Here is a 27,544-nt window from a genome sequence, read left to right as displayed (position 1 = left end):
CCCTATATAAACTATACTCCACTCAACAGGTGCATGACTGCATGAACCTCAGTTGCATAAACAAACCTTTTATCTACTCAGCCCTCAGCCTCCCTGTCTCTACAAGTGCAGGTGGGTGCAAGTTGCAGAATCGTGCAAGTCTACATGCACGTGCATACACCCCACTCTACATTAGGACTATAATCTACAGAGCAAATCCTCTGTGATATATTGTACATAACTACAAATAAATAATTAATATACAATGATGTCACTCTATGTGGCCCTTTAAATCTGCTGCAGAAAATGCAGTTGCCAGTTTCACAACAATTATCTGCACAAAGTAGACAAAAACCACCACTACCTGTTGCATGTCATGCCAAAGATTGTTTTGAAGGATGAGGCTTTCCCTTAACGGAGGTAATTTCTTTGCTGAAGGGCTTCTCCTTGGTCTTATCTTCCTAACCACATTCTTTTTGTTGTTATCCCTCAAAATCTTGGCCCACGGCTTGCATGATTTCATCCACGCTAGTCTCTTTTCCTCAATGTGATCCAGCAAGAGAAGAGACCTTGCTGTCATGGATAAAATTGGAGTTTCACTGTGTGTGCTTGCAGAGATCTCCTCTACATTTGGGTTAACATGTTCAGTTTCACTTTTTGGGCACAGATGAGGATCAGATCCAGGTTGAGAAAAGAAGGACTGCATGCCATGTTCTTCTATATAGCTTACATCAGACTGGGTATTGGGAATGTGCTCTACAATATCTGCAATCACCTTTAGAGATTGCTCACCTAACATAATAGATTTATTTTCATTTACTAAAATCATCTGTGCTACCTTTGGCTCTATATTGTACACCGATGAGGAATTATCAATGCATGCTAAATAATTGTTATTGGTTTCTTCATGTTTCCTGTCAGATGTATTTACACTGTCCAAATGTGTATTTATGACATTGTTGATTAGATTTGTTTTGGCTTTTAATTCTTGTTGTTGCATCTCAGTTTGCTTTAATTCCATTTGTTCTATATTCGATTCTTCCACAGTTTTTTCAGCTATTTTTAGATGGAGATGACCAGTTTCAACCTTTTGTATAATGACTTCACCTGGGCTTTTGGGCTTGGTAGTATTTGTGATATTGTCAATTTCTATTTTCTTTTTTGATTCTTCTTTGACGAGTTTTTCTTTCTCCAATCTCAGTTTCTCTTGATTTTTCTTCTTCTCATACTCTCTCTGCCTCATTTCCTGTTCCAGATATTCTTGTCTTTTGGCTTCTTCCATTTTCTTTCTTACTATTTCTTCATTACATTTTTTCTCTTCCTCCCTCCGGGTTTTCTCCTCTAGTTTAAACTTTATTTTGTCTTCCAATGTTTTTCTTTCTGTGTCCATTTTCTGCTGTAGTTCTTCCCTCCTTTTCCTGTCCTCTCTTTTCTGCCTTAATAATGGTGTATATTTTATCAATATTTGGTGTGCTCTGAATGCTGCCTGGATTTTAACAGCTGATTTATACTGCAAATCTTCCAAATCTCTTCTGGCTTTAGCCATCTGTTCCTCAAAGGCGTTTCTCTCTTTAATCAAATCTGTCTCCATTTTGTTAATCAGATTCTAAGAAAATATAATAGCAAGACATAAAATTTAGAATCCCAATTTAGAATTCCAAGCACAAACAAAGATTAAATAAACCAGGCACTGAAATAAATACTATACTATATTTAATATATATATATATATATATATATATATATACACACACACACAATCTATGTGTGGGAGTAGGCAGTTCAATTACACTGCACAGCAATGAAAATGTTTCCGATATGAAAATAGTTACTTCTAATTGATTTCAGCATGCAAAGAATGAATATGACAGTTCCGAGATATAGCCCATTTATGACGATGTAGTTGTATTCCTAGTGAAGTGGGCAGCATGGAGAGAATCTTACCAGCAATCTGCTTTCTGTGCAGAGGGGGTGGGGCCTAATGACCCAATTAAATGAATCAGTTATTTTGTCCCCTCCCCTATTCAAATATATGCGTTTCACGGCATTACCCACACAAGATAACTGTGGTGCACTGAGTGACAGGCATAGTGAGCGATTCCACCAAGACATTTCAGCAATGGAACAAAGATATCAGGGTAGGTGATCACTACTGTTGGACAGTGACAAGAGATGCCCCAGAAGAGGAGTACAAGTGACAAGCAAAGAGAAAGCACCCCCATGAATAGGCCACTATATTAGATAGTACTTTCGTATGCTGTATGTTTGTTTCATATGCTGTATGTTTGTTTCGTTTTGTATTCTTATTTGTGATTGACTAAATTAAAACAACTGTTATTTATTTTCAATCAAGAAAATATCAGATTATTTTAAAATAGCTTTTCACTATGACTATATTACTAATGTACATACAGTATAGTGCAAGTAGTGTAGCTAAAAAAATAGAGCTAGTAAAAACATTCTGAAATCATTTTAGTTTTTCTTGACCTCAAATTGGTAATGTATGACTATTTTTAGAAAGGAAACAAATTAAAAGTATTTATTTGTTGTACAGTGTTATTTAACTTTAAATCAACAGTACTGAGGCCCTGATTCAGAGCCGGACGCTCTGACAGAGCGCTCGCTCTGAATCAGGGCCGTCCCTCCTACCTTTTGGAGCGGCCTCCTGGCCGCTCGCATAGCTGTGGGTGACCACCCACAGCTATAGCGAGCGGCCAAAATGATGGTCGCGATGGTCAAGACCATCGCGACCATCGGGCTTGCGACGAGACCCTGCGGTAGGGTCTCGCTGCCGCAAGCCCTGGAGTGCTTTTGGCTCAATCAGAGCCAAAAGAACTCACACTGACATCACTAGTGATGTCAGTGGGGCCGGCCCCAGACGGTAGGTGTTCCCATGGGAACGCCTCCGTCTGGGCAGCCATGCCCCCGGCACGCCCACCAAAGGGGGCGTGCTGTCAATCACCATCGACATCACGACCCCTTTGGTGCGAGACCCATAGCGACGGCTTGGCCATCGTTATTCGGGTCTCGCGCATGCGCACGACGGAGCCGGCTCCCTCGTGCGCATGCGCACTTGGGCAACATCGACCCGCTTGCGAGCGCTCAGCGCTTGTTAGGGGGTCTGAATCAGGCCCTGAGTTCTGAAACTACAGTATATGCAGATGACAATTATTGTTTGATGAAACTGTAAGGAGCTGATCCTATTAGCTGCGAGTCCCATTGTGGAACGAGTAAGTGCGGCTATATGCCACACTTACGGTACTTTGGGCGTGTTGATGTTTGTTTCAGCCTCATAGGGCAGTGTATAAAAATCTGCGAGTCTGGAGCAAGATTGGGTCACGAGGAGGGCGATTTGCCATTTGCAATGGCTACTCGCCCCCCTCGCACCTAATAGGATAGACGTCTAAGATGTACATTTGCAACACTTGGCTCAAAATTAGAGTCATTTTTCATGCGCAGGCCAATTACAGTTAATATGAAAGTAAATATTACGGGTGTAGCATGACTTGTCGACAGTCAGAATGTCGGCCGGTTTTGAAAGTTGCCAGTTAGAATGTCGACATGGATGTTAGGTCGACACCTAATATGTCTACATAAACAGGTCAACATGATTAAAATGTCGACATGTCAACACCACATACATCTAACCCCAAACCCTAATCCTGAACCTTAACCTAACCCTAAACCTAAGAATCAAGAAAAACCCATATGACAACATTCTGGCGTCAACATTTTAAATGTCGACATGATGAATGTGTCAACATTTTAACCATATCAACCTAATTGTATGTCAACATATTGGTTGTCAAAATTCTGACTGTCAACTAGCTGACTAGATATCATAAATTACAGGGAAGAAAATGAATTATGGCCCCTAATTAACAATAAAGCATAACCCCTTTAGCGCTCGCTAAAGGGGTTATGCCACTCTCTGTGGATTTAAGAAACAGCGGTAAGACGCACAAAGAATTATTGCAGAATGTGGGCATTTATGTCCTTGCATATTTGGACCATGCATGTACACCAGGGAAGGGCTTTGTAGTGGCATTAGCATAAAGTCACAGATGCAACTGCAGCAAAAGACGCAAGGAAGGCAGGCAAACTCAATCAGGCCCTATGAGGGATCCCGTCCCCATTAGGTCAGCTTCCATAAATTTCCCAGTTTGGTTTTCCATCCCAATACGCTTGGTTGGGGCCCTTTTAAAATGTTGCTATGGGGCCTACACATTTTTTTGCTATGCCCCTGGTTAGGGTTTAGGTTTAGGCTGAAAACTGGCCATTGACATTATGTACCAGTCAACATTTTGAACATGTCAGCATTTTGTCAGTGTCGACAGTCTGAACATGTCAATATTTTGTACTTGTGAACATTATGGTGTCTAGATAATTAATGTCGACAAAGCTTACTGTACTCTACGTAAGTGGGATAGGATGAATTACATTCAGGGCAGATGGAGCTCGTGCTCTGGGTTAAACGTGGTGGCAGTGTTTTTTTTTCTTTAAACATTGCAAATATAGTCCACCATGACCGCCCAGTCCCAAACAGAACGTCAGCTGCACAGAAATGACGCGGACACTGTGCGAGGAGTCATGAAGGAGCAGCTGATGGCCCAACACTGCCCTACTGAAAGAGTCCAGTCACCAGTCACACAGATGTAACAGTGAAGTAAAGAAGAGTTCGAGGAGCCAATAAAAGCCACAGAAAAGACAGAATGAGGAGAGATAGATGAAGAGGTAGGTGTGTGTGGGAGGGGGAGGGGGAAAAGGGGAGGGGTAAGGAGGGAGATTGACAGTACTGCTACCAAGGCATTAATGATCTTCCATGGGTCCAGTGCTCAGGTCCATGTTATTGAAGTGAGACTTGGGGGTAGATTCATTAAAGCTTTTACAACAGACAGGTGGAGGTGTTGCCCATATCAACCAATCAGATTACGTCTAGCATTTTCTAGGATGCAACAGAGAAATGCCAGAATCTGATTGGTTGCTATGGGCAACACCACCACTGTTTATTTTTAGAAGCTTTAGTAAACCTACCCCTTGGTCTCAGTCTGCCCGCAGCCTCCCACCCCAGTAGTCTGTGCCTGCTGTTGGCGCCAGAGCTCCATGCTGCATCTCTGGTGAGGGGGACAGAATGAATAACGTGGAATGTGGGGATGAGAGAGAATAATCTACAGGGAACTTGGGGCCTGATTCAGACCCACTCGCAAGCGGCTGTCCACTCGCAAGTGGGTCGATGGTGTGCACTGCGCATGCGCACGACGGAGGGAGCTCCGTCGTGCGTATGCGCCAGACGCGACGAGCGAAGGACTTTCCTTCGCTCGTTGTGTCTGATCAAAGGGGGCGTGCTGTCGATGTTGATTGACAGCACGCCCCCTTTGGTGGGCGTGCTGGGGGCGTGTCTCCCAGACGGGGGCGTCTCCCAGACGAGGGCCAAAATCACTCCGGGCCTTGCGGTTGAGAAACTCAACCGCAGGCTCTGGCTCGCAGTGGCGATGGTCGCGATGGTCAAGACCATCGCGGCCATCAACCTGCACGCTCGTATAGGCTGTGGGTGGTGACCCACAGCTATAAGAGCGTCCAGGAGGACGCTCCATAACTATGGAGGACGGCCCTCATTCAGAGCGTGCGCTCTGCTCAGAGCATCCGGCTCTGAATGAGGGCCTTAGTTACAATATATACATGTTACGGCTGATGTCAGTAATTATTTCAAATTATCACTATTAGGCTAATAACAAAATCTTATAACATTAACAGAAATATACTGTAACATACACACAAATATATACAGTATATATGGAAAGAGAAAGAGAGAGAGCCTGACTTGCACTAGATGTAAAATGTAAAGTTTACATTGTAGCAGACAAAATTTTATTTGGGGGAGACAAACATGTAAACCTTCCGGTCATAACTGGAAAGCCTCCAAAATATATATATCATGTCCCGCAGCAGATTGTCTTATCTCTGGATTGAACCCCTGATATTATTCTCAATGTTATCACCTGGGACCTACAAGTTGGGTAAGGGTATTTGACATTTAAGTTGTTTCCTATTATTGGGACCTATAACAATTTATATTATATTGCATTTTATAACAGTATGTGTAAACTAATGTTTTATTTATTTATATTAATGCTTTGGTTAGATCTGCAGCCAGCATGATTTACCTGATGATGTTTTAGCTCTTCTTCCAAGGACTCATTGTTTTTCTTTAATTCGGATTCAAGTTTCTCCTGTTGTTCCTTCAAAATAAATGTAAAATGAAAAAATTGACATTCCTGAATCAGTTTAAAATACTTCCAAACGGTCATAGATTTGCTTACAGCTACAATCATTAACAATTAGATAACTGTTATTACATTTAATAAATGTAAATGGTAAATGTACATTTTAAATAAAAAAAAACTTATTAATATACGGTCAGTCTAGCAAAAACTAAAGCTGGGTACACACAAGATGTTACATTGGGCAATTTGTCATTTTGGGATGAATCAGAATGATAAATTGTCCACATCGCCCAGTGTGTACGCACTATCGTGCGCTCCCATGTGTCTTCATCGCATCTTCAGCCGACACCATGGTTCTGGATGCAGCGGGGGTAACAACATATCGGGTATTTGTACATCAGATAGTACAGTGTGGGTACACATATCAGCTAGTGTATACCCAAGCTTATGGGTTTTACGGCAACCTGGTTACTATAACGTTATCTAAGAAAACTATTAATTCATGCGGTCTGCAATGTTTCACTTTAAAGACAATCAACTGACAGTCAGTTACCGGCCATTTCACCATTATGTAGAGGTCTCTTGTGAACAATAGCCCTTTTTAATTAGCAACCCTGCATTTAGAGGGAAAACCCTCTAATGCACCACTGTCAGCATGGACAGGAAAGTGCAACAACTGATTGGTGGGGATATGTTCAGTATCTCGGCACATGGGATGCTGGCGCTTAGAATACAGGCGCCAGAGTCCCGAACCCTGTCAGAATCCTGGTGCCGGCATTCCGAAGGTACAGTAACTAGCGGGGTTGGGGGGAGGGTTAGGGATTAGGGTTAGGTACTAGTGGGAGGGTTAGGGTTAGGCACTAGGGAGGGATGCAATCGGGAAACCGGCTGACGTGATCCCGACAGCCGGCTTCCCGACTGCTTTATCCCGGCGTGGGTTAAATGACAGGCGTCTATATCTAGACGCCTGTCATTTTCCCGATGCCGGGAGACAGGCGCTCGGCATCCTGAGCGAAGGGATGCCGGGCGCCGCTAGCGGACAGCCGCGCGGATAGGTTTATCGCACCCGGGGGGGCCTTAGGGTTAGACACCCCCAAGTTGACTTAGGTTTAGGCAGCGGGGAAGGGGGGGTTAGGGTTAGGCACTTACAGGGGGGATTAGGGTTAGGCACTTGGGGGGGAGGTTAGGGTTAGGCACCCCTAAGGAGGGTTAGGTTAGTTATTACTTACCTGAGGACGATCAGGATTTCCAGCGCTGTCGGGCTGCCGCTGCTGGGATCTGTTCATCTGTCGGGCTGCCGCTGCCGGGAATCGATTCCCACTAGGGAGGGAGGGTTTGGTTTAAGGTGCGAGAAGGGGGAGGTTAGGTTTAGGCACATGGGGAGGAGGTTAGGTTCAGGCACCTGGGAGGGAGAGTTAGGTTAGGGAGAGGGAAGGGTTAGGATACCTACCGACAGGTGTCGGTGTCCTTACCCTCTCGGGATGCCGGCATCAGGATTTTGACCGCCGGGATCTCGAGCGTCGGCATCCCGTACCCATCCCGATTGGTGAATGTACAATCAAGTGCTGCATGCAATTAATGCTCATCAGTGCAGTAACAGGGCTTTATGACGCCCTGTGCTGTCCCCCTTCGCCTCAAAACAAGTGACATCGTAATGTCATGCCTAGGTGGCAAGGCCGGCAGCATCACCGCCGGCTCCATTGAACAGAGCATTGCCTTGAGGGTCCTTTGAACATTCTGGGCAGTTCCACAGGCTCAGGGTGTCTGCCCGGAGTGTCCCTTGAATGCTTCTGGCAGCTCTGCAGTAGCACCAGTGGTTGCATGGTACATGCAGTTGCCGTGGAGCAATGACGGTGCTGCCCACAGTGCCCTGCGCTCTGTGCGGCGGCCCTGCTCGCACTCCGCTAGTTACGGTCCTGAAGCACAAACTGTTCTAGCTGCCTGATTTCGTAGTGTGGGTTCATTCATCCACAGCCAACACAACCTTTGTGTGGTCAGCTGTATCTGATTGGCACTTTAATACAGGTAATGGTGGGAACACTGAGCTTGGCTTCATGAGCTCGGTAAACCAGATGAGAAGATGAGCAGACAACCTTTTTTATGGCGGAGATATATTAAACCTTCTAAAAGAGTGGAAAAGTGGAAGTGTTGCTCAAGCAACTAATCAGCTTTTAGCTATCATTGTATAAAATATACTTGAAAAATGCTACCTTGAAGCTGATTGGTTGCTATGGGTAACTTCTCGACTCTTTAGAAGGTATGATACATTTTCCCCCAAGGCTGATGACAAACAGGCGCTTTTAGTATCTACATATCAAACTTGGCATGTACACACTTTTCCCACATGAAGCAGACTGTGCAGAGCCTGAGCTGTAGACTAAAATGTGCAGGTAAGCGAAATGAATACTTTGCTCTGTCTGCATATAAACAGGCTAAGCTTTATTAGCACAGCAAGTGATATCTATAAAGCATACCTGTGCTCATATACTGGAACTCACTGTTAAGTACAGGCAAACAGACTTTGTGAAAGGCAAATAGGAGACACTAAATGCCCCTAACTACTAGCCCAAGTTGAAGAAACTGGTACAGATAATAATCAACAAAACATTTAAATATTATGGGGCTGATTCTGAGTTGGGAGCAAAAAAAATAATAATAACAAGTAACTTTGCACCTGGGAAAAACCATCCTGCACTGCAGGTGGGGCAGATTTAAAATGTGTAGAGATATTTAGATTTGAGAGGGGAGTGTCCAAACTAAATTGCAGTGTAAGCATAAAGCTGTCCAGCATTTGTGGGCAACATGCAAAAGCAGCCACTATTTGCCCCGCATGTACAAAGAATAAAAAGCATTTTGTAGAAAGACACCTAAACATAGGGTTCTAGCTTGTTGCTTTATAATAACAGCGACTGAAAAATGCCTCTTCTTTCATAACATTGTTGCGTAAGCCGAAAATCACTTTATTTTCAGACCCATTTTGTCATTTGAATGGCAAAACGCAGATCCAGAAAAATATATGTTGTAATATAAAATCTGCTCTTTTTAATGAACGCTGTTTGAAAAAAATTGGTTATGCTTCTTTTTTGCTATTGGACTTCAAAAATAGCCAAAGATTCACTGCAAGATTTGTGAGAGTAATTTCAGGTAATGTTACCACAGGAAATGAAGTACTGTAGTCTGGAATCTAATATTTTCTAACTGTTTTCGTGACCACTTGGGTAGTTAGCTACACTCATGTCATACTAAAATGATGTTTTCCTTTGGAGATATAGGCAGCTGAATTTCAGGTTAAGCTCTACGCAATAGAATTTTTGCTTACTTTGGCCTCACACTGTGAAAAAAGTAAAATCAGCTACAAAAGTTGTACAGGCCTGTTCACTTACACAACTTTTACTCTTCTAGATCCGGCACAGCAATAACCTGCACACTGCTGATTGTGCACTTCAGAGTTGGTGACAGTTGCACCCACCCCCCACTTTGAGGATCATAGTTTTGTTACTGTTGCATATTGTGAACTATAATTTTCCCAAAGTTAGTCTGACATACGAGGTCTGTCTAAAAAGTTCGGAGAATGGTCTGATATATGAGACCCGAGGCCGACACCGCACTGCCATTGCATTCATTTCAATAGAATGTCCCGAGCAGTGTGCGTTGAACAGCAATGGGGCAACGACACAACATTAAGTTCTGCTTCAAATTGGGTAAATGAGCAACGGAAACGCACGAAATGTTGGTGAAAGTGTACGGGCAGGATGCTGTGAGTAGAAAATGTGTGTACGATTGGTTTGCATGCTTTCGTAGTGGCAAGGAATCATCTTCCACCGATTCCTTGCCAATGCGAAAGCATGCAAACCAATCGTACACACATTTTCTACTCACAGCATCCTGCCCGTACACTTTCACCAACATTTTGTGCATTCTAGTCGCCGATTTACCCAATTTGAAGCAGAACTTAATGTTGTGTCGTTGCTCCATTGCTGTGCGACGCACACTGCTCGGGACATTCTATTGAAATGAATGCAATGGCAGTGGGTTGGCGGCCTCGGGCAAATCCCGACTGGGGGCAGGTCCAGACATGTCCATGCATGTCAGCACGCATGAGCGACCTTGTTGCAAGCGTTGCATACAGATATATCAGACCATTCACCAAACTTTTTAGACAGACCTCGTATTTGCCAACCTTCATGTAATATTTTATCAGAATTGGAGATGGTCAGGTGGGGACTTGATATGGAATGACCCACATCCAAACACCACAGACAGAGGCTGGAGAAGCACCCCAAATGTTGGGAGGTATCATAAATGCAAATATACAGATATATTAGATTCTTTGCACAGTTATTAAAAAAAGTGACATAAAAAACTCATAACCATAGTTTTATCAAAAGTAATAAAAGTAATATACGATGTATCAAGTCAATAGTAATATTCTACCTTACTTTTAGTAGATTATTCAGCATTAAGTGTTCTTTCTCAAACGCCTTTCTCCAATTTTCTTGCTTTTCATCTTGTTCTTTGATTTCTCTCTCTAGAATTGCTCTCTGAGCACTGAGTGCAGCTCTCTCCATCTCATTATGTTTCTCTTGTTCCTTTTCCCACTGTTGCAGTTTCTGTGTACAGATTTCTTCCACCTCAATATAGCCAAAGTTTATACCCTTGTCGTTGCCTTCTGCAAAAAGACACAATTCACTCTCCGTGCAATGGTCACTTCTGAGAATGACTATTTGTAGCAAATAGCCAAACAACTGCTAAATACTACATCTCACCAGGAACACATCAAAATGTATTATCGGTACACATATGCAAATTGAGCATGTGATATTTACTGATAAATTTGGTACCTATTTGGCACAATATGGCTGTAGAAACACAAAAACCATGGAACCGACATGCTGACCCAAGTTGTTTCTAGCAGACTTCAAGGTGTTTTACATTTATTTAAAAATACTAAAAGCTGGGCACACACCTTTGCGATCATTCTTTCTATGCAATATTTCTATCGATTTCACTCCCAATCGGAAGTCCTGACCACAGTGCCGATACGCGAGTACACTATACAATCATACTTGCGACCTTCAAACCCTGACTGCCAAAATATTGAAAGAAAATGATTGTACCAGCCACAGAGGCAGCACTGCTGCTAGTGTAGAGCCGCAAGAACAGTGGAACATTCGTACACACTGCACTTTTGGTCCGATCTCGCCCGGTCAGATGACTATTAAACTGCCCATAAGATGTGATCCTTCGATTCGACCACTTTTCTTCCAACAAAACATGATTGAAGGTGTGTACACGCTCTAGAGATATGGCATGAACAAATCAAAATCGAAAGAACGGACCGAAGATTTGTATAAATGTGTACCCAGCTTTAGTTATATATGTCCTCCTACACTGCTTTTTTCCATCTGTCCGCTATAGCTGTATACTTACATTATTAGACAGAGTTGTTATTCCTACCCTGGTCTATGACATATCTTTATACTTCCTTCTGAATTGGATACAATTACATCCAGTGAGCAGTTTTGTGCCATATCAGGACAGTACAATTAGACATCTTTACCTGATAAATAATAAATGACTTAAAAGCAAGAAGGGAATTATTAAGAAAACAATTGTATGTAGCAAAAGTTATTGGAGATAAAGTCAATAAATTAAAAGTAATATGAAGATAGTAAACAGACCCATGACTGGATCCGAAAGGAGCAGTGAGGCCGCTCGCTGGGACTGCTGAATTTTGCTGATAAATTGCTCCAGCATCCGCGGCGAGTCTGAGTGTTAATTATCGGGATCCATTCGGACCTCGATAACTAACATCTTGAATAGGCCCCTAAATGAGACAAAGTGCTACATTGAAAATTACAAATATTGTACATTTCAAATGATTAAAGAGAGGGACACGCACTGTATGCACACTAGAGATACCTTCATTATAACTACAGCAAAGAGTAACAGAATGACTATGGGTACCTAATATATCTAGAGGCACTGCACCTTCTCCTATTTTCATATTTGCATGATCTATTTTAGTAATATCACAACTAGACAGAGTTCTTCTGTCATCCTCTTCTATGTCCGCCAATACCTAAGAAAGAAACAGAATGTATTGTGAATAAAAGTAACATTGTGGCCTAGATAAAGACTTTGCAGTTGTTTGAGGAAGAGGAATAAGAAGGTATGTAAGGGACAAACATACACATAGGTGAAGGTAGAAAGGCATCAAGGGTCTTTTACAAAAGTGTAAAACTGTGGTCCAGTAGCACAAATGTTGCTTATTTTTAAGCAAATACAGTATGCCAGTTTAAATTAGGAAGCACATGGATTGTTGGCCAAGGTGGTGGCATCTGTTCGGGGGGGGCAAAGCTTTGTATCATTTGATGGAAGTACAGTAGCTGGGAGGATTGAGTCATTGAATTAATTTAGGCTAGATACTTTAAAAGTTCACAGATTTAAAAATATATTATTTTATATACTCACAAACATGACAGAAACCTAATGGACTATTGAAAATCATGGTCCCTAATACATTTAAAGTACAACAGGAAAACATTTTATATAACATACCCGTTTCTTAAGTGCTTCTGGTTCTTCATTGTACTCATAGGCCAGTTCAGCCAAATAATCAGATTCTGTGCCTATTAAATGATTAGATTTGTCTATGGAAAAGAAAGGAAACGATTTTTATGAATCACAAATAATACCACAAGGGTCTCGTTGCAAGCCCCGATGGTCTCGATGGTCTTGACGATTGCGACCATCATCCTGGCCACTCGCAATAGCTGCGGGTGGTCACCCACAGCTATGCGAACGGCCAGGAGGCCGCACAGAAAAAATAAAAAACGCCCTGATTCAGAGCGAGCGCTCTTTCAGAGCGTCCATCTCTGAATCAGGCCCTATGTTCAATCATGACAACGGAGTGAAATTATATCTGATGCTTTCATAGCAATACTGTGTCTGCTAGATTTTATCTAGCAATCATGTATTATCTGATCGAGATGGACACAATATAAGAACTATCAACATGATTGGACTATTTCTATGTGTGGCAATATTTTAAGCTATACATGGGTCTTATGGCACTTTTCCTAATCACATATTATAAATTAATAAGGAGAAAGTTTATTATTGACTCCCACAGAGATAACCTTCAAGAGATTGCATTATCATAGATACCTGGAGGTTGGTGGTTGAAATTGATAAGAGTCAATTAATATATGCTAATTAACCTTTATCATTACATACTTGTACACATGTAAGATACAGACTTTAGGCAGTGACAATCAATAAGCCTACTCAAATGTTTGGAGCTTTATTTCTAATATAGCGGTTCACAAAAGTATAAATTATAAGAGTATCTAAGACTTTATTGTAAAATAATACGCAACAGAGGTTCATGATCATAATTTTAACTTAGATTTCTTTTTTCACAATTATATATAATTTTGCACATTTGTTATATTTTGCCAATTATAAATTATTCAATAAAAGTTATGTTTTAATATTTTATCCAGATTTCTGCTATATCTACATAAAAGGATATAATCTGTGAGTGCCCATCATAACAATACTTCTTTTCTTTTTCTTTATTTAATATGTATGATTGATTCTTAGGTGCACCTCCCTATATATACGAACTTATGTAAAGTATAAATATATTTAAAGGGAAGAGATTGTCATATACAGTCAGGTGCATAAATATTGGGACATTGACAGAATTTTCATATTTTGGCCTCTATTCACCACCACAATGGATTTGAAATGAAACAAACAGGATGTGCTTTAACTGCAGACTTTCAGATTTAATTTGAGGGTAATTACATTCAAATCAGGTGAACGGTGTAGGAATTACAACGGTTTCTATATGTGCCTCCCACTTTTTAAGGGGCCAAAAGTAATGGGACAAACTAAACAATCCTAAATCTAACTTTCACGTTTTAATACTTTGTTGCAAATCCTTTGCAGGCAATTACAGCCTGAAGTCTGGAACGCATAGACATCACCAGACGCTGGGTTTCAACCCTGGTGATGCTCTGCCAGGCCTCTACTGCAAATGTCTTCAGTTCCTGCTTGTTCTTGGGGCATTTTCCTTTCAGTTTTGTCTCCATCATGTGAAATGCATGCTCAATCGGATTCAGGTCAGGGGATTGACTTGGCCATTGCATAACATTACACTTTTTAGCCTTAAAAAACTCTTTGGTTGCTTTTGCAGTATGCTTTGGGTCATTGTCCATCTGCACTGTGAAGCGCCGTCCAATGAGTTCTGAAGCATTTGACTGAATATGAGCATATAATATTGCCCGAAACACTTCAGAATTCATTCTGCTGCTTTTGTCAGCAGTCACATCATCAATAAATACAAGGGAACCAGTTCCATCGGCAGCCATACATGCCCACGCCATGACACTACCACCACCATGCTTCACTGATGAGGTGGTATGTTTTGGATCATGAGCAGTTCCTTTCCTTCTCCATACTCTTCTCTCCCCATCACTCTGGTACAAGTTGATCTTTGTCTCATCTGTCCATAGGATGTTGTTCCAGAACTGTAATTGCTTTTTTAGATGTTGTTTGGCAAACTCTAATCTGGTCTTCCTGTTTTTGTGGCTCACCAATGGTTTACATCTTGTGGTGAACCCTCTATATTCACTCTTGTGAAGTCTTCTCTTGATTGTTGACTTTGACACATGAACACCTACCTCCTGGAGAGTGTTCTTGATTTGGCCAACTGTTGTGAAGGGGTTTTTCTTCACCAGGGAAATAATTCTTCTGTCATCCACCACAGTTGTTTTCCGTGGTCTTCTGGGTCTTTTGGTGTTGCTGAGCTCTCCGGTGTGTTCTTTCTTTTTAAGAATGTTCCAAACAGTTGATTTGGCCACACCTAATGTTTTTGCTATCTCTCTGATGGGTTTGTTTTGATTTTTCAGCCTAATGATGGCTTGCTTCACTGATTGTGACCGCTCTTTGGATCTCATATTGAGAGTCAACAGCAACTGATTCCAAATGCAAATGTCACACCTAGAATAAACTCCAGACCTTTTACCTGCTTAATTGATAATGAAATAACGAGGGAATAGCCCACACCTGTCCATGAAATAGCTTTTGAGTTGATAGTCCCTTTACTTTTGGCCCCTTAAAAAGTGGGAGGCACATATAGAAACCGTAGTAATTCCTACACCGTTCACCTGATTTGGATGTAATTACCCTCAAATTAAATCTGAAAGTCTGCAGATAAAGCACATCTTGTTTGTTTCATTTCAAACCCATTGTGGTGGTGAATAGAGGCCAAAATATGAAAAATCTGTCAATATTTATGCACCTGACTGTATATATGGGTCCTGTGCGGATAACCAAACCGTTTAGTTTGGTCTGTGCAGAGGGGAGCACAGCTTTTCCATTCCACAAAAGGACTCAGGGGCCTATTCAGCAAGTATCACAGTACGTGTCATCTTTTAACACCACAATGCGATGAGATAATACACTGGACCGATTTGTCAATAAGCTAATATCAGGACAGTGTTACTGATTCAGAGGTGGACAAGGTGCTGATGTTTGCGGAGTTGTCTAATGTTTTTTACACGTGTCCCGAGTCTTTTCTCACAGAGAGAAGCATTTTCGATGGGCGTTCCTGGGAAGTAACAGAGGGTGGCTAGTCAGACACAGGCGTGTCGTAAATAGGCCATGCAAAAGAAGTGCAATTCTAAGCACATTATGAGCTATATACTGAAAAACATCACACACACAAAATTGCAACATATTCCAAAGACCATCCATATATAACCTCACTCAATTAACTTAAACCACACATTGTCATATTTGGATGTTTTTTTTTATTTGTTTTTTGAATACAGGGCCGGATTCAATAAGCCACAGAAATTTACCACGTGAGGAAAAACGTAGTAGGCTATTCAATTACAACCCCTTTTCCTCGCACGGTAAAATTGCAGCTAATGTGCATTAACCCATAAGTTCCAGGGTAAGTACCTGGTACCTGGAGCTATGGGTTAACACGTTTGCAGCAGCCGCAATAAGGGAATTTACAATGGCTTTCTGATTGAGTCTCCCTCATTCTCAAACAGAAATTCGCTTTATGTGCAGCCTGCGGGATCATCGCGGGCTGTAATTAAATAGCCCCAGCCAACCAAATGGCCCGCAGTTAATTAACGCGGCTAATTGAATCCAACCCAAAGATGCACTTCTAGGTGGCGGAAGCGTAAAACAAAAGGGAAGGGCAGAAATACAACTGGGCTGACCATCCATGTGCAGCAGTGCAAAAATGTAGGCATGCTGCAGTGCTAACTAAGGGGGAGATGTATCAAACCTTCTAAAGAGGATGAGTGGAGAATTCTACCTATTATTACCATCCTGGTCTTCTCATAACAAGCCTGTGACTATGGGTCTGATTCAGAATTGTACTCAAACCTAATGGTTTACATACGACTCCAATGGTGGATGGACTGATCATATTAAGTATGGGTACTGCGCATGTGCAGAACGAGTCCTCTGAGACTGCACTCAGTGCCCCCCAGCCACAGCAGGATCGTCATCCTGCAGCCAATTGGGGGCCGGGACCGGGCGGTGCTGCCTACTGTTCCAGAAACCGGGGGCGTATATATAAAAGGATAACGCTGCTCCTCACCTCTATGGAGGGAATTCAAGTGTGTTCCACACCAGCGGCCACTAGATGGCACCTGATGGAACAATTCAATTGTTTCTCCGGGATGCAATCGGGAAGCCGGCTGACATTATACCGACAGCCGGCTTCCCGACTGTCATATCCCGGCGAGGGTGAAATGACCGGCATCTAGATGTAGACGCTGCTCATTTCACTGACACCGGGAGACCGGCGCCCGGCATACCGATCTAAGGGATGCCGGGCACCGCGAGCGTACAACCGCGAGGGGCGGGGGGAGGTTTAGGTTCAGGGCTCCCGGGGGGGACTTAGGGTTAGGCACCGCATCGGGTGGTTAGGGTTAGTCTAGGGGGAGGGAGGGTTAGGGTTAGGCTAGGGGGTGGGAGGGTTAGGGTTAGGCACCCCCGGGCGGATGTTAGGGTTAGGCACCCCCCCGGGGGACTTAGGTTTAGGCACTTAGAGGGGGGATTACTGTTAGGCACTTGGGGGGGAGGTTAGGGTTAGGCACCCCTAAGGGAGGGTTAGGGTTAGGGGGGTAGGTTAGGTTAGTTCATACCTACCTGGGGATGATCGGGATTTCCAGCGCTGTTGAGCTGCCGTTGCCGGGATCTGTTCCACTGTTGGCCTGACGCTGCCGGGAATCGAACTGCCGGCCATGCGGTCGCCGGTATTACATACCGATTCCGTTTCTCCGTTCGGGTGCGCACAGCCCCTGGTGCTGACATTTCTACTCACAGTCCCCCAAGCTGGCAAGCAGAAACTACAGAAAAGTGACCCATTTCAGAGCTCAAACAGGACATTTTATATATATATATATATATATATATATATATATATACACATAGAGAATGCTGCCTGGCCGCTCGCATTGTGAGTAATTCACAAACAGAGCAGCCTATGCATGGACAAGCCACACACCCAATGTAGATGCCCCCCCGGGTCAGCCCGCCTCTGGTCGAAGGCCCCTAGAATCATGTGTCCCTGGGCAGCTGTCAAGTGTGTCTATATATTAAGATGGCCCTGGCTTGTCCCCCTGTGTATAGCCGGGACATAATACCATCGCAAAACCACTACTGTCCGTGCTAGTGATGATTATCGCTACTTATCAATTTTCCAATATATCAGAAATTTTTTTTACATTTTTTTGTTATTATTTTTTTTAATATAGTTATTACTATGAAAGTGAATTTCATGATCATTTCCATTATGGTGATCCTGTATCGATCAAGATTATCAATATGAGACCTTCAATTAGGCATGGCCAATTGTCCTAAATAGTTTAACAGTGTTTAAAGTTCAAGCACAGTATACCAGGGATGACCATCAATGGTTTACAACCATTGATGGTCTATGGCAGATGACAAGTGTTTTTTCCATTAAGAGCGTGCATGCTCTTACTCACCGCTTATATGTTCCCAGCACGCTTGCCACCGGACACTGCTTCACACAAATTAGCTTACCCGGAGGAACCATTGGGACACTAGACACATCAGGCGTCTGGAAGAGGTAAGCCGCAACATCACGTAGCGGGATCCCGGCACCAGCAAGTGAGGGAACAACACATTGATAGACATTCCGAGCTGCAGAGATGTAAACAAATGCCCAACATCTGACCATATAAGCAGGATATTAACTTGCACCAAGGAGGACTCTTTTTTTTCATTAAGTCTTCTTTTAAACAGGTGCGCGCACCAAATTTTTTTCCTTCACCCATTGTGTTTTATCTTTTCATTTTTTCATTTTTTGCTATTTCCCTCAACCAGTTTTTTATCAGGACTTTGATTCTCTTTGGGAATATTTTGAAGTTTGACTATTTATATATTTTTTATGCAAGGACAAACCTTATCCTCAACAAATTGTTTTTACATGTTTTTTATAAAGCACTTGATGTTCAGTTTTATCCAATTAACTCAATTCACTTAATTAACAGATTCTTTATAATTTTTTGCTAATTTTTTACTTAACTTTTAAGGTGCATACACACACAACGATTTTTTGAACGATTATCGATAACAATATCGTTTATCGTTCAATCATTGAAAAAATCGTTCACTTTCTGAGTTAAAATGATGAACGATTATCATTCATGCGTGTTCACGTTTGTAGTTTGTAGTTCAGTCAGACTGACCAACTCAACGATTTTCAGTAAGGGAATATGCAAAAATCGTTTGTAGTTCAAAAAAATTGTTCATTACATTTAGTAAATGAACGATTTTAGTAAACGATTTTAGTTAATTTTTCCCTTGAAAAATGAATGAAAATCGTTTACTAAAATCGTTCATTTACTAAATTGTTGTGTATGTATGCAGCTTAAAGGTGCATACACACACAACGATTTTTTGAACGATTATCGATAACGATATCATTCAATCACTGAAAAAATCGTTCACTTTCTGAGTTAAAACGATGAACAATTATCGTTCATGCGCGTTCACGTTTGTAGTTTGTAGTTCAATCAGACTGACCAACTCAACGATTTTCAGGGACTATGCAAAAATCGTTTGTAGTTAAAAAAAAAATTGTTCATTACATTTAGTAAATGAACGATTTTAGTAAACGATTTTCGTTCATTTTTCCCTTAACCACTTAACTGACGAATTTTTTTTCCAAAAACCGCTCCAAAATTGTCGTTTTTTTTTATGACTGAATTAGGTCAAGAACGTTCTTTTAAAACTTATCCAACACAATTTTATAAAAATATATATTTTTTAAACATCTTATACCATAAAAATAGCAATTTTTATGGAATACCTTAATGATGGCCATTGACAGCTGTGGACGCCACTGGATCCTCCCACACCCCTGCCGAACCCCCTTGTACCCCGTCACGAACACCGCTGGAGCCATGGACTCAGCTGAACCCGCGCAACGCAAGCTGGACACTGTACCTCCACGTACGCCACCGTACCCCGAGGTACTCTAAATGCTGAAAACATTCCATATCCAACATGCTCCTGGCTCCGAGGATTTAGGATATGGGAAATTCTCTACCTGTATATGTGTGTGTATGTATGTATGTATATGTCTATGTATATATATATATATATATATATATATATACATGCACAAATATATATACACATATATGTGTGTATATATATATATATATATATATACACACACACATGCACACATATATATACATATATATGTATATATATGTGTGTGTGTGTGTGTGCGTGTGTGTATATATATATATAAAATATGTGTGTGGTTTTTTTTTTTTGTGATGACATGGGGGACGGACAGGGGCAGTTGTAGCTGGTAGGAGGGGCATGTGACGGAACAATAGCAGCCAGTAAGGGGAACAAGTACTGGAGAGGAGCAGCAGCCGCACTGGAATGTAAGGGATGGGAGCGGCCAGGGACAGAGCGCAGCTGCTGCTTCTCTACAGTACTTATATCAAATCAGAGAAGCAGCAGCCGCTTCCACCCCTTCCATCCCGGAGCGGCTGCAGCACTATGTCCCTAACCGTTCCCACCCCTTCCTTCCCGGCACGGCTGCTGCGCTGTGCACGGCTGTCCCACCCCTTCAATCCCGTAGCGGCTGCAGCGCTATGTCGCCAGCCGCTCCCACCCCTTCCTTCCCGGCGCTCTCTGCCCTGGCCGCTCCCTTCCCGGCGTGGCTGCTGCTTCTCTACAGTATGCCGCGCCGGGAAGGAAGGGGTGGGAGCGGCTGGGCACAGTGCTTCACTATAATACTTGTATGCCGCGCTGGGAAGGAAGGGGTGGGAGCAGCTGGGGACATAGCGTTGCAGCCGCTCCGGGATTGAAGGGGTGGGAGCGGCTGTGGATAGAGGTCGGGCCGATTGTCAGGTATGGGAAGCTGCGCCGGGACGGGGTTCATGCCGGCAGCAGCTGTGGCTGTTGGGAGCCGCAGCTGCTGCTTCCTTCTTCTATTGATAACAGGCTGCCGAGAGGGGGTCCCGCGGGGTGCCCGATCACTGTGGCCAGCAGTGATCGGGGCACACTGGTGGGGAATCCGAGGGAGCAGAGGGACCAGAAGGTCCCTCTGACACAGGCGGTTGTGGGAAGATTAGCTTCCCGCAGCCGCCTAGTGGGCACTTCTGACTGGTTGTATCAGATACGACCATGTCAGGGAAAGCCCAGCCTGGTATGGTCGTATCTGATACGACCGTGCCAGGCAAGTGGTTAAAAAATTAACAAAAATCGTTTACTAAAATCGTTCATTTACTAAATCATTGTGTGTGTATGCAGCTTTATTGTTATATTTTATTAATATATATATTTCTATAGTATTATATAATAAATTACATATTTTTCCTTATAGTGTATATTATTTCCATAATAGGCACTTGTCTCAGCCTGCGACTGTGATCCCGTATACAGTAAAAATGGCTCCAGTGTCTCAGTTCCGTTGGCCATAGGGTCAGAAAAAATAGGGTCCAAGGCAAACAGGTGTTCCATTAGTAGAGACCAGAGATTATAACACTCAGGTCCTGGAAACAGGGCATACAGTCATTCATGTAGTTTATGTCTTAAATTAATCAAGACAGCGACAGTACATTAAACTTCCATTTTGCACTTTATTACATTGAGGATAGAAATGTGTCTCACTAACGGTACAGGACAAAATCCGATCTCTGCCATGGTGTAAAGTAAACATCAAATGATTTTGGAGATGAAAATGGCTGGATGGCTGTACACAAAGCAAGCCCTGTCCCCGTAAGTATGCCTTCATTCTTCTAATTCTATTATTCTCGCTCCATAATAGAAAACCAACAGTTTACACTGCTCTGCACAAACAGCCGCACTAGCTCACCTATAAATTAGAGTTCAGCATGATGACATCACTATTCTGCAGAATCTTTTGTAAAAGATGAAGGTATTTGGGCAAAAACTAAACTATTGATTTGGTGCATTTTCAACAGTAGGAGCACTGCAGCGGCAAACCAGCGTAGAAGTAAAATATCCTATAAGCGGCCCAGAAAGAGGCATCTTCATACATAAAAGATCATTTAAAAAATGTAAACTATTGAAAATAACACTTTAAGTAGAGCAACAGTTCAATTTACTAGAAATCCAACCTAATATTACATTAAGAAATAATATTAATAATAATAATAATAATATCTTTTTAAAATAACATTTTAAGTATTTTAGGCACCTGGAAGATAATCACTTATCCAAACATCTGTAGATTCCAAATCTTGAAAAATCAGTTTTTCAGCATATTCACTCCTTTGCTTAACAATTTGCAAATATGAAAAAACTGATTCAGGAAGTTCATCTGTTATCTGGAAGACAAAAAAAAAAAAGCATGAAAGCTCCAAACAATTGTCCAATCTCATGAAAACCAGATCAGATTGTATTATCACAGTGGACGCAGCATTAACGCATAAATAAATTGGAAATTAAACTGCACTTCGATAAAGTTTCACATTGAAACGAAACCTGTCAGGATATTTGTTCTGAAGTACAGCTCTACATATGGAAAACTAAACGTGACTTCAAGTTTGGGATTATGATATATATTCCCTATGAGAGAGCGGACAGTGGGGGGAGATTTAATTGTTTAGCCAACGGCTATTTGTTTAAGCCAACCGATGGAGCAATTCAATTGCTGCTTTGTCTGAGCGCGATAGCCCCTGCCGCCGGCATTTCTGCATCCACAGGAGGGTGCGAGCAAAAATGTGCGAGAAACCTGTGGTTAGGATGCCCAAACAGCAGTTAAGGAGTCCTAACCAGGTCTTTAGACGGGTTTAGCAGCTTTACATGGCTAAACCTGGTCTAATCGGCGTGAAGTGTGCGATAATTAATAAGCGCCCAGAACAATTGAATTGCAAAACTCAGTGCTCGCAAATACGCGCTATAGCGCGTATTTTACTCGGGATTGCAGACATGGGACTCACTTTTAAAAAGTGGGCGGGTCCCCGGGGACGCGCTGTGCTGTGGACAATCCCTGACAGGCTGTCAGAGATTGGCTGCAGCACATCACGTCCCCAGGGACCCGGCACACCTGCCCTGCAGATTAAAAAAAAAAACAGCGCTGTCATTCAAATAGACGCCAGGGGCGAGCCGATTGGAGCTCGCAGACCGGCAGCCAATCAACAGCAGCTGCCGGTACGCAGGCTCTGATTGGCTTGCGGCTGGCACCAGGTTAGAATGATGGCGCTATCATGAAGTGGTGCTCTCTGCTGCCTGGACTCCTGGAATCTCCACACCAGTCAGAGACAGCAACTGACGTAGGAACCGGAGCAATGGTTAGTGACAGTGGGGAGCCACAGCGGCGTCTCATGGGATCGCATCAGCCCATGGGAGAGCCTGCAGGATGGGAGTCTCCCATTGGTTGCCGGCCTGCCTGTTAACCCCGGGGGCGGAATTCTTCCTTCATGTAGCGTGCGCTCCTGAGCACCGCAACGCCATCTTCACACTGCATGGTCAGCCATTTCCCAGCAGCAGATCCTAGTTACCCATTCCATAACAATGACAGGGTAAACACGTTTGACATCTATATTTACATATATATAATGATAATATCCAGCCAGCTATACAAGGTCTGCTTTCTTTGAAATTGAGGTGCGGTCACTGCTGTCCTCTCCCTAACCATGATGCCTGCACCTCTGTGGCTTGATGCATTATACTGCCAGTTACAGGAAAGTAATGTTTGCAGGACATACCGCCTATTAGCAAATATAAGGGACTAGTATTTGCAAGGTCGTTATGTAGTGTGGCCAGTGCTGTATAGTAGCCCTTTCTGCCCTGGCTGCAAACTTGTCTTGTCCGTCTGTCACAGCAGTGGGAGCCAATGGTGGGACGCACACCCTGGCTACCACTGCGCATGATGGAGACGGGAAAGGCCATAGCGTATATTCATATAGACTAGTATTATGCACTCTGCATATGATGTGTCACCCAAGCCTTAATCCCAGACACTTAGATGTGTCTGTGCTGGAGGGCTCTCATCTGCAGGTCTATCCAGTCTCCACTACAGCAGCAAGAGCCGTTGGTGGTGCATGAATGTCTTTCCTGATTTACATGTCGATCTCAGGATATTTCATAGCAGATTATTATTCTCTCTGCCTTTGCCCTGAGCTCTACCTCAACTGCTACCTGCCCATAGACCTGTCCCAACTGCTGCCTGTCCTCACCCCCCATAATGTGTTATGGGACCCAGAAACAGAGAAGTAAAACCCCAATTTTTTTAAAGTGAGGGGTCCCCAGACCCACAATTTTTTTTACTCAGCGCGATCACTGAAACTCATTAATTATCACCGCCCCCACAACAATTCAATCACCCCCAGTGAGATTTCAGTTCTCACACAGTGGGGAAACATATTTCTTTACAGGAAGTAGGGAACAAGTGGAAACTTCTTATACTAATCAGGTGGCCACCACCTACAGAGTACCCTTGTGCTATACAGGACAGGATAACAGAGCATACTTTATAGGCTGGAATCTATCTGGATAATTTTTTTTTCCAGGGCCACTTCAAGGTCCCAATCCGTCCCTGAAAATGGAAGTAGCAAGCCCTATTTCCCTTGTGCCCATGCCCCTCAATAATTCACTGTATCCACTTTTTAATTGGAATCAATGAACTCTAGAAAATGCTGCTAAAATCATATGCACAATAGGTGCATGAAAAGAACCTGTGTACAAGCCCTTAAACATAAACAGAGGAGGCAAGCAAGATAATTTGTAAACCGGTACAGTGGCGAACTCTGGGGGCTGTTTAGCAGTGGAGTAATGACGGTGGGGCAGACAGGGCATGTGCCCTGGGTGCCAGCATGTGGTAGTTGCAGGAGTAAGGCTTGGTGTGCATGCTGATCACCCCCTGGTACTGTGATATCGCAATCACCAGCCACTATCTCCCTAACACACATTTTTCCCACACTGCTCAGTTTTTTCTACCTATGAAAAAGTCTGCCTAAGTCTGCTCTGCTGGGTTACCATGGCTGGTCACATCCTGAGCACCAGACACCAATGAGCTGTATTTATTTTCTCCCAGACCGACCCGTCCTCAACTTCTCTCCTCCTATTGTACCACTACTACCCCTCCCCTGGATTTACATTATGAGGCTGCAGACAACGAGGGGTGGCCTGAATCTGGAGACATGTGCTCCCCTTTGGCCAGTCCCATATTGTATTAGTTTGGGCAGGGCATGTTTTAATAATAATAAAAAAGTTTATAATAAAGATCCTCTACAGCACACTGGCTGAACACAGGACCATTTGGGTGGAGCCACAGCAGTCCTGCAATAAAGAAGCCACACGAGCCAAGCTGGACTACGAGTAGCAATTAAGGTAGGTGACACTTCAATATTTTTACTTTTGACAGTTCCCTTTTAGATTTGTGGAATTACAAGGAATTACCTCCAGTGGCGTATCGATAATGGGTGCAGGGTGCACACGGGTTCCTGGGTCCAGGTGGGCCCACACTGCACGACCTGCACACATATCTTTAATACTTACCTCTCCAGAGCTCCACATCGGCGGTAGATGTACAAATCACTGGCAAAATGGTGTGGTGGCCATTTTCCCGGCATTTAGCGCATGTGCATTAAGGAAATCTCTGGGAAAATGGCAGCTGCGCATGCGCAGTAGACTCTGGCCCAGCGCTAGAGTCTACTAGTGCCCAATGTGTACTGCTGCCCTCATTGTGCTGCCGCCCACCGAGTAGAGAGCAGAGTCCCTGGACGGGGACTACAAACAGGCCCCCTCCTCTTTTAATACACCCCTGCTTAACTATATATATATATATATATATATATTTATACACATACATACACAGTATATATATATATATATATATATATATATATCCCCACCATCCATAACATTAAAACCGCTGACAGGTAAAGTGAATATCACTGATTATCTTGTTGCAGTGGCATCTGTCAAAAAGTGAGACACATTAGTCAGCAAGTGCATCGTCATTTCTTGAGGTTGATGTGTTGGAAACAGGAAAAATGGGCAAGCATACGGATCTAGGCTACTTGGACAAGGGACACATTGTGATGGCTAGAAGACTGGGTCAGAGCATATCCGAAACAGCAGGAGATGTTGTGGAGTGTTTCTGGTATGCAGTGATTATTACCTACCAAAAGTGGACCAAAGAAGGACAATTAGAGAACCGGCGACGGGGTCATGGTCCCCAAAGCTCATTGTCGTGTGTGGAGAGCAACGGCTAGCCTGTCTAGTCCTATTCCACAGAAGAGCTACTATGGCACAAATTGCTGTATATTAATTCTGGCTATGAAAGAAAGGTGACAGTGAATCACAGCTTGCTGTGTATGGGACTGCATACCTCCCAACATTTTAACATACCAAGGAGGAACAGGTTGTGCGCCAAAGGCACGCGCGCCCGAAAAGGGGGTGAAGCCTCGCAACTTCCCCCGTTTTCGTCACTTTGGGGACATGCCCAGCGCTCCCCGAGATGCTGGGCAACCCCAAGGCTGTCCGTACACAAGAAAACAGATGCTGTGTGCAAGCGCATGGCATCTGTTCTCTTCCTGCACACCATGCAGAGCAGCGGTTTGTGCTCTCCCCAACTTCCCCCCCACCGCGGGACACTGCAGCCTGCGGGAGGGAGAGTCCCAGAAAAACTGGACTGTCCCGCTGGATGCGGGACAGTTGGGAGGTATGGGACTGCGTAGTTGCAGATTGGACAGAGTGCACCCTATTCACTGATGGACAACTGGGTGCTTGGGGAAGAGATGGCACCAGGATGCAGGCTGAGGTGACCCAGCAGATGCTGGGTCCATTAATTTACCTGGTATATATGTTACACACACGTAAATGTATAATTCCCATATATGGACCCAAGTCCTGCGTTTGCCCCTGCAGTGAAGCATATTAAGTGTTTATTAAGGAATATGGTAAAAAACACATGCCAAAACAAGTCCATTTCATGACATAAATGAGGACGAGTGTGTCTTTGCTCCAGTAATGCATGAATTAGCGTAAGGCTTGCTGGAACTAATATTTTATCTACATTTTAGTATACATAACTTCGAATATATTTCTGCTCAGCATAAAGTCATATTTTGTGTTACCAGTTATGTGACCCTATATATTGTTACAACGACAGTTTGTTTGTTTTGGGAAAAAATTAGATACCTACAAGTGCTATATATAATGACGGTACGACGAGCGAGGCTGCCAGTGTTGTGCAGAAGGCGGCAGTAAGCGCTAGGAGACAGCGGCAGTGACTGAGCAGTGACAGCAGTGGGCGCTGTGGGCAGTTACCTGGCACGCTGTTACCTAGCAACGGGAAAAACACTGAGTCGCTTCCGAGCCCTGCACACTGCGCCACCCCCAGCATCCCGGTCCGTACCTCTGCTTCCCCGTTCCCCGTTAAACTGTCGCAGTCATCGTCGGTTTCCTCCGCCAGTGACTCGCTCCCCGCACTCTCTGACAGAGACAGTCTGCTAAACTCAAGCTCGGTCTCTTCCTCCATGTTTCCCAGCAGCCGGCTCACTTGTCCACTGGGCAAGCAGCAGCTGCAGCAGGGGCGGTGAGACTGGGGAGGGGAGAGGCCGGGCGGAGTGGCAGCAGGCAGTGCCGCCCCCTCATATCACTTCTCTCTATTCTTCACTGATTCTGATAGACTACAAGTAAGCAGATAGAAGTCCATTCTCCAGAAAAATCAGTGTTTACTCAATATATTTAGCATATTTTTAAACACTTATCTTTTTTGGGTCTGGATTAACAGTAAAAGGGTCGACATTGTCTAGATTGACACAGATGTGTCT

General features: G+C 43.4%; 1 protein-coding gene across 1 annotated transcript in view; it reads right to left on the bottom strand.

The window, feature by feature from the left end:
- Window positions 1-27,249, bottom strand: part of LRRIQ1 (leucine rich repeats and IQ motif containing 1) — a 210,355-nt gene extending 183,106 nt beyond the window's left edge. Inside the window, exons 1-7 of the mRNA XM_088455388.1 lie at window positions 27,127-27,249; window positions 21,958-22,087; window positions 12,765-12,856; window positions 12,171-12,285; window positions 10,643-10,872; window positions 6,144-6,218; window positions 344-1,585 (exon numbers count right to left, since the gene is read on the bottom strand). Of these exons, the coding sequence (XP_088311514.1) occupies window positions 344-1,585; window positions 6,144-6,218; window positions 10,643-10,872; window positions 12,171-12,285; window positions 12,765-12,856; window positions 21,958-22,087; window positions 27,127-27,249 (2,007 nt within the window). The remainder of the gene's footprint in view (window positions 1-343; window positions 1,586-6,143; window positions 6,219-10,642; window positions 10,873-12,170; window positions 12,286-12,764; window positions 12,857-21,957; window positions 22,088-27,126) is intronic.
- Window positions 27,250-27,544: the final 295 nt, after the last annotated feature.

The sequence above is a fragment of the Taudactylus pleione genome, unplaced genomic scaffold, assembly GCF_031769625.1.
Source record: "Taudactylus pleione unplaced genomic scaffold, aTauple2 ptg000040l, whole genome shotgun sequence".
NCBI lineage: Eukaryota > Metazoa > Chordata > Amphibia > Anura > Myobatrachidae > Taudactylus > Taudactylus pleione.
Note: the sequence above shows the minus strand (reverse complement) of the source record. Positions and strands in the feature narration are given on the sequence as shown.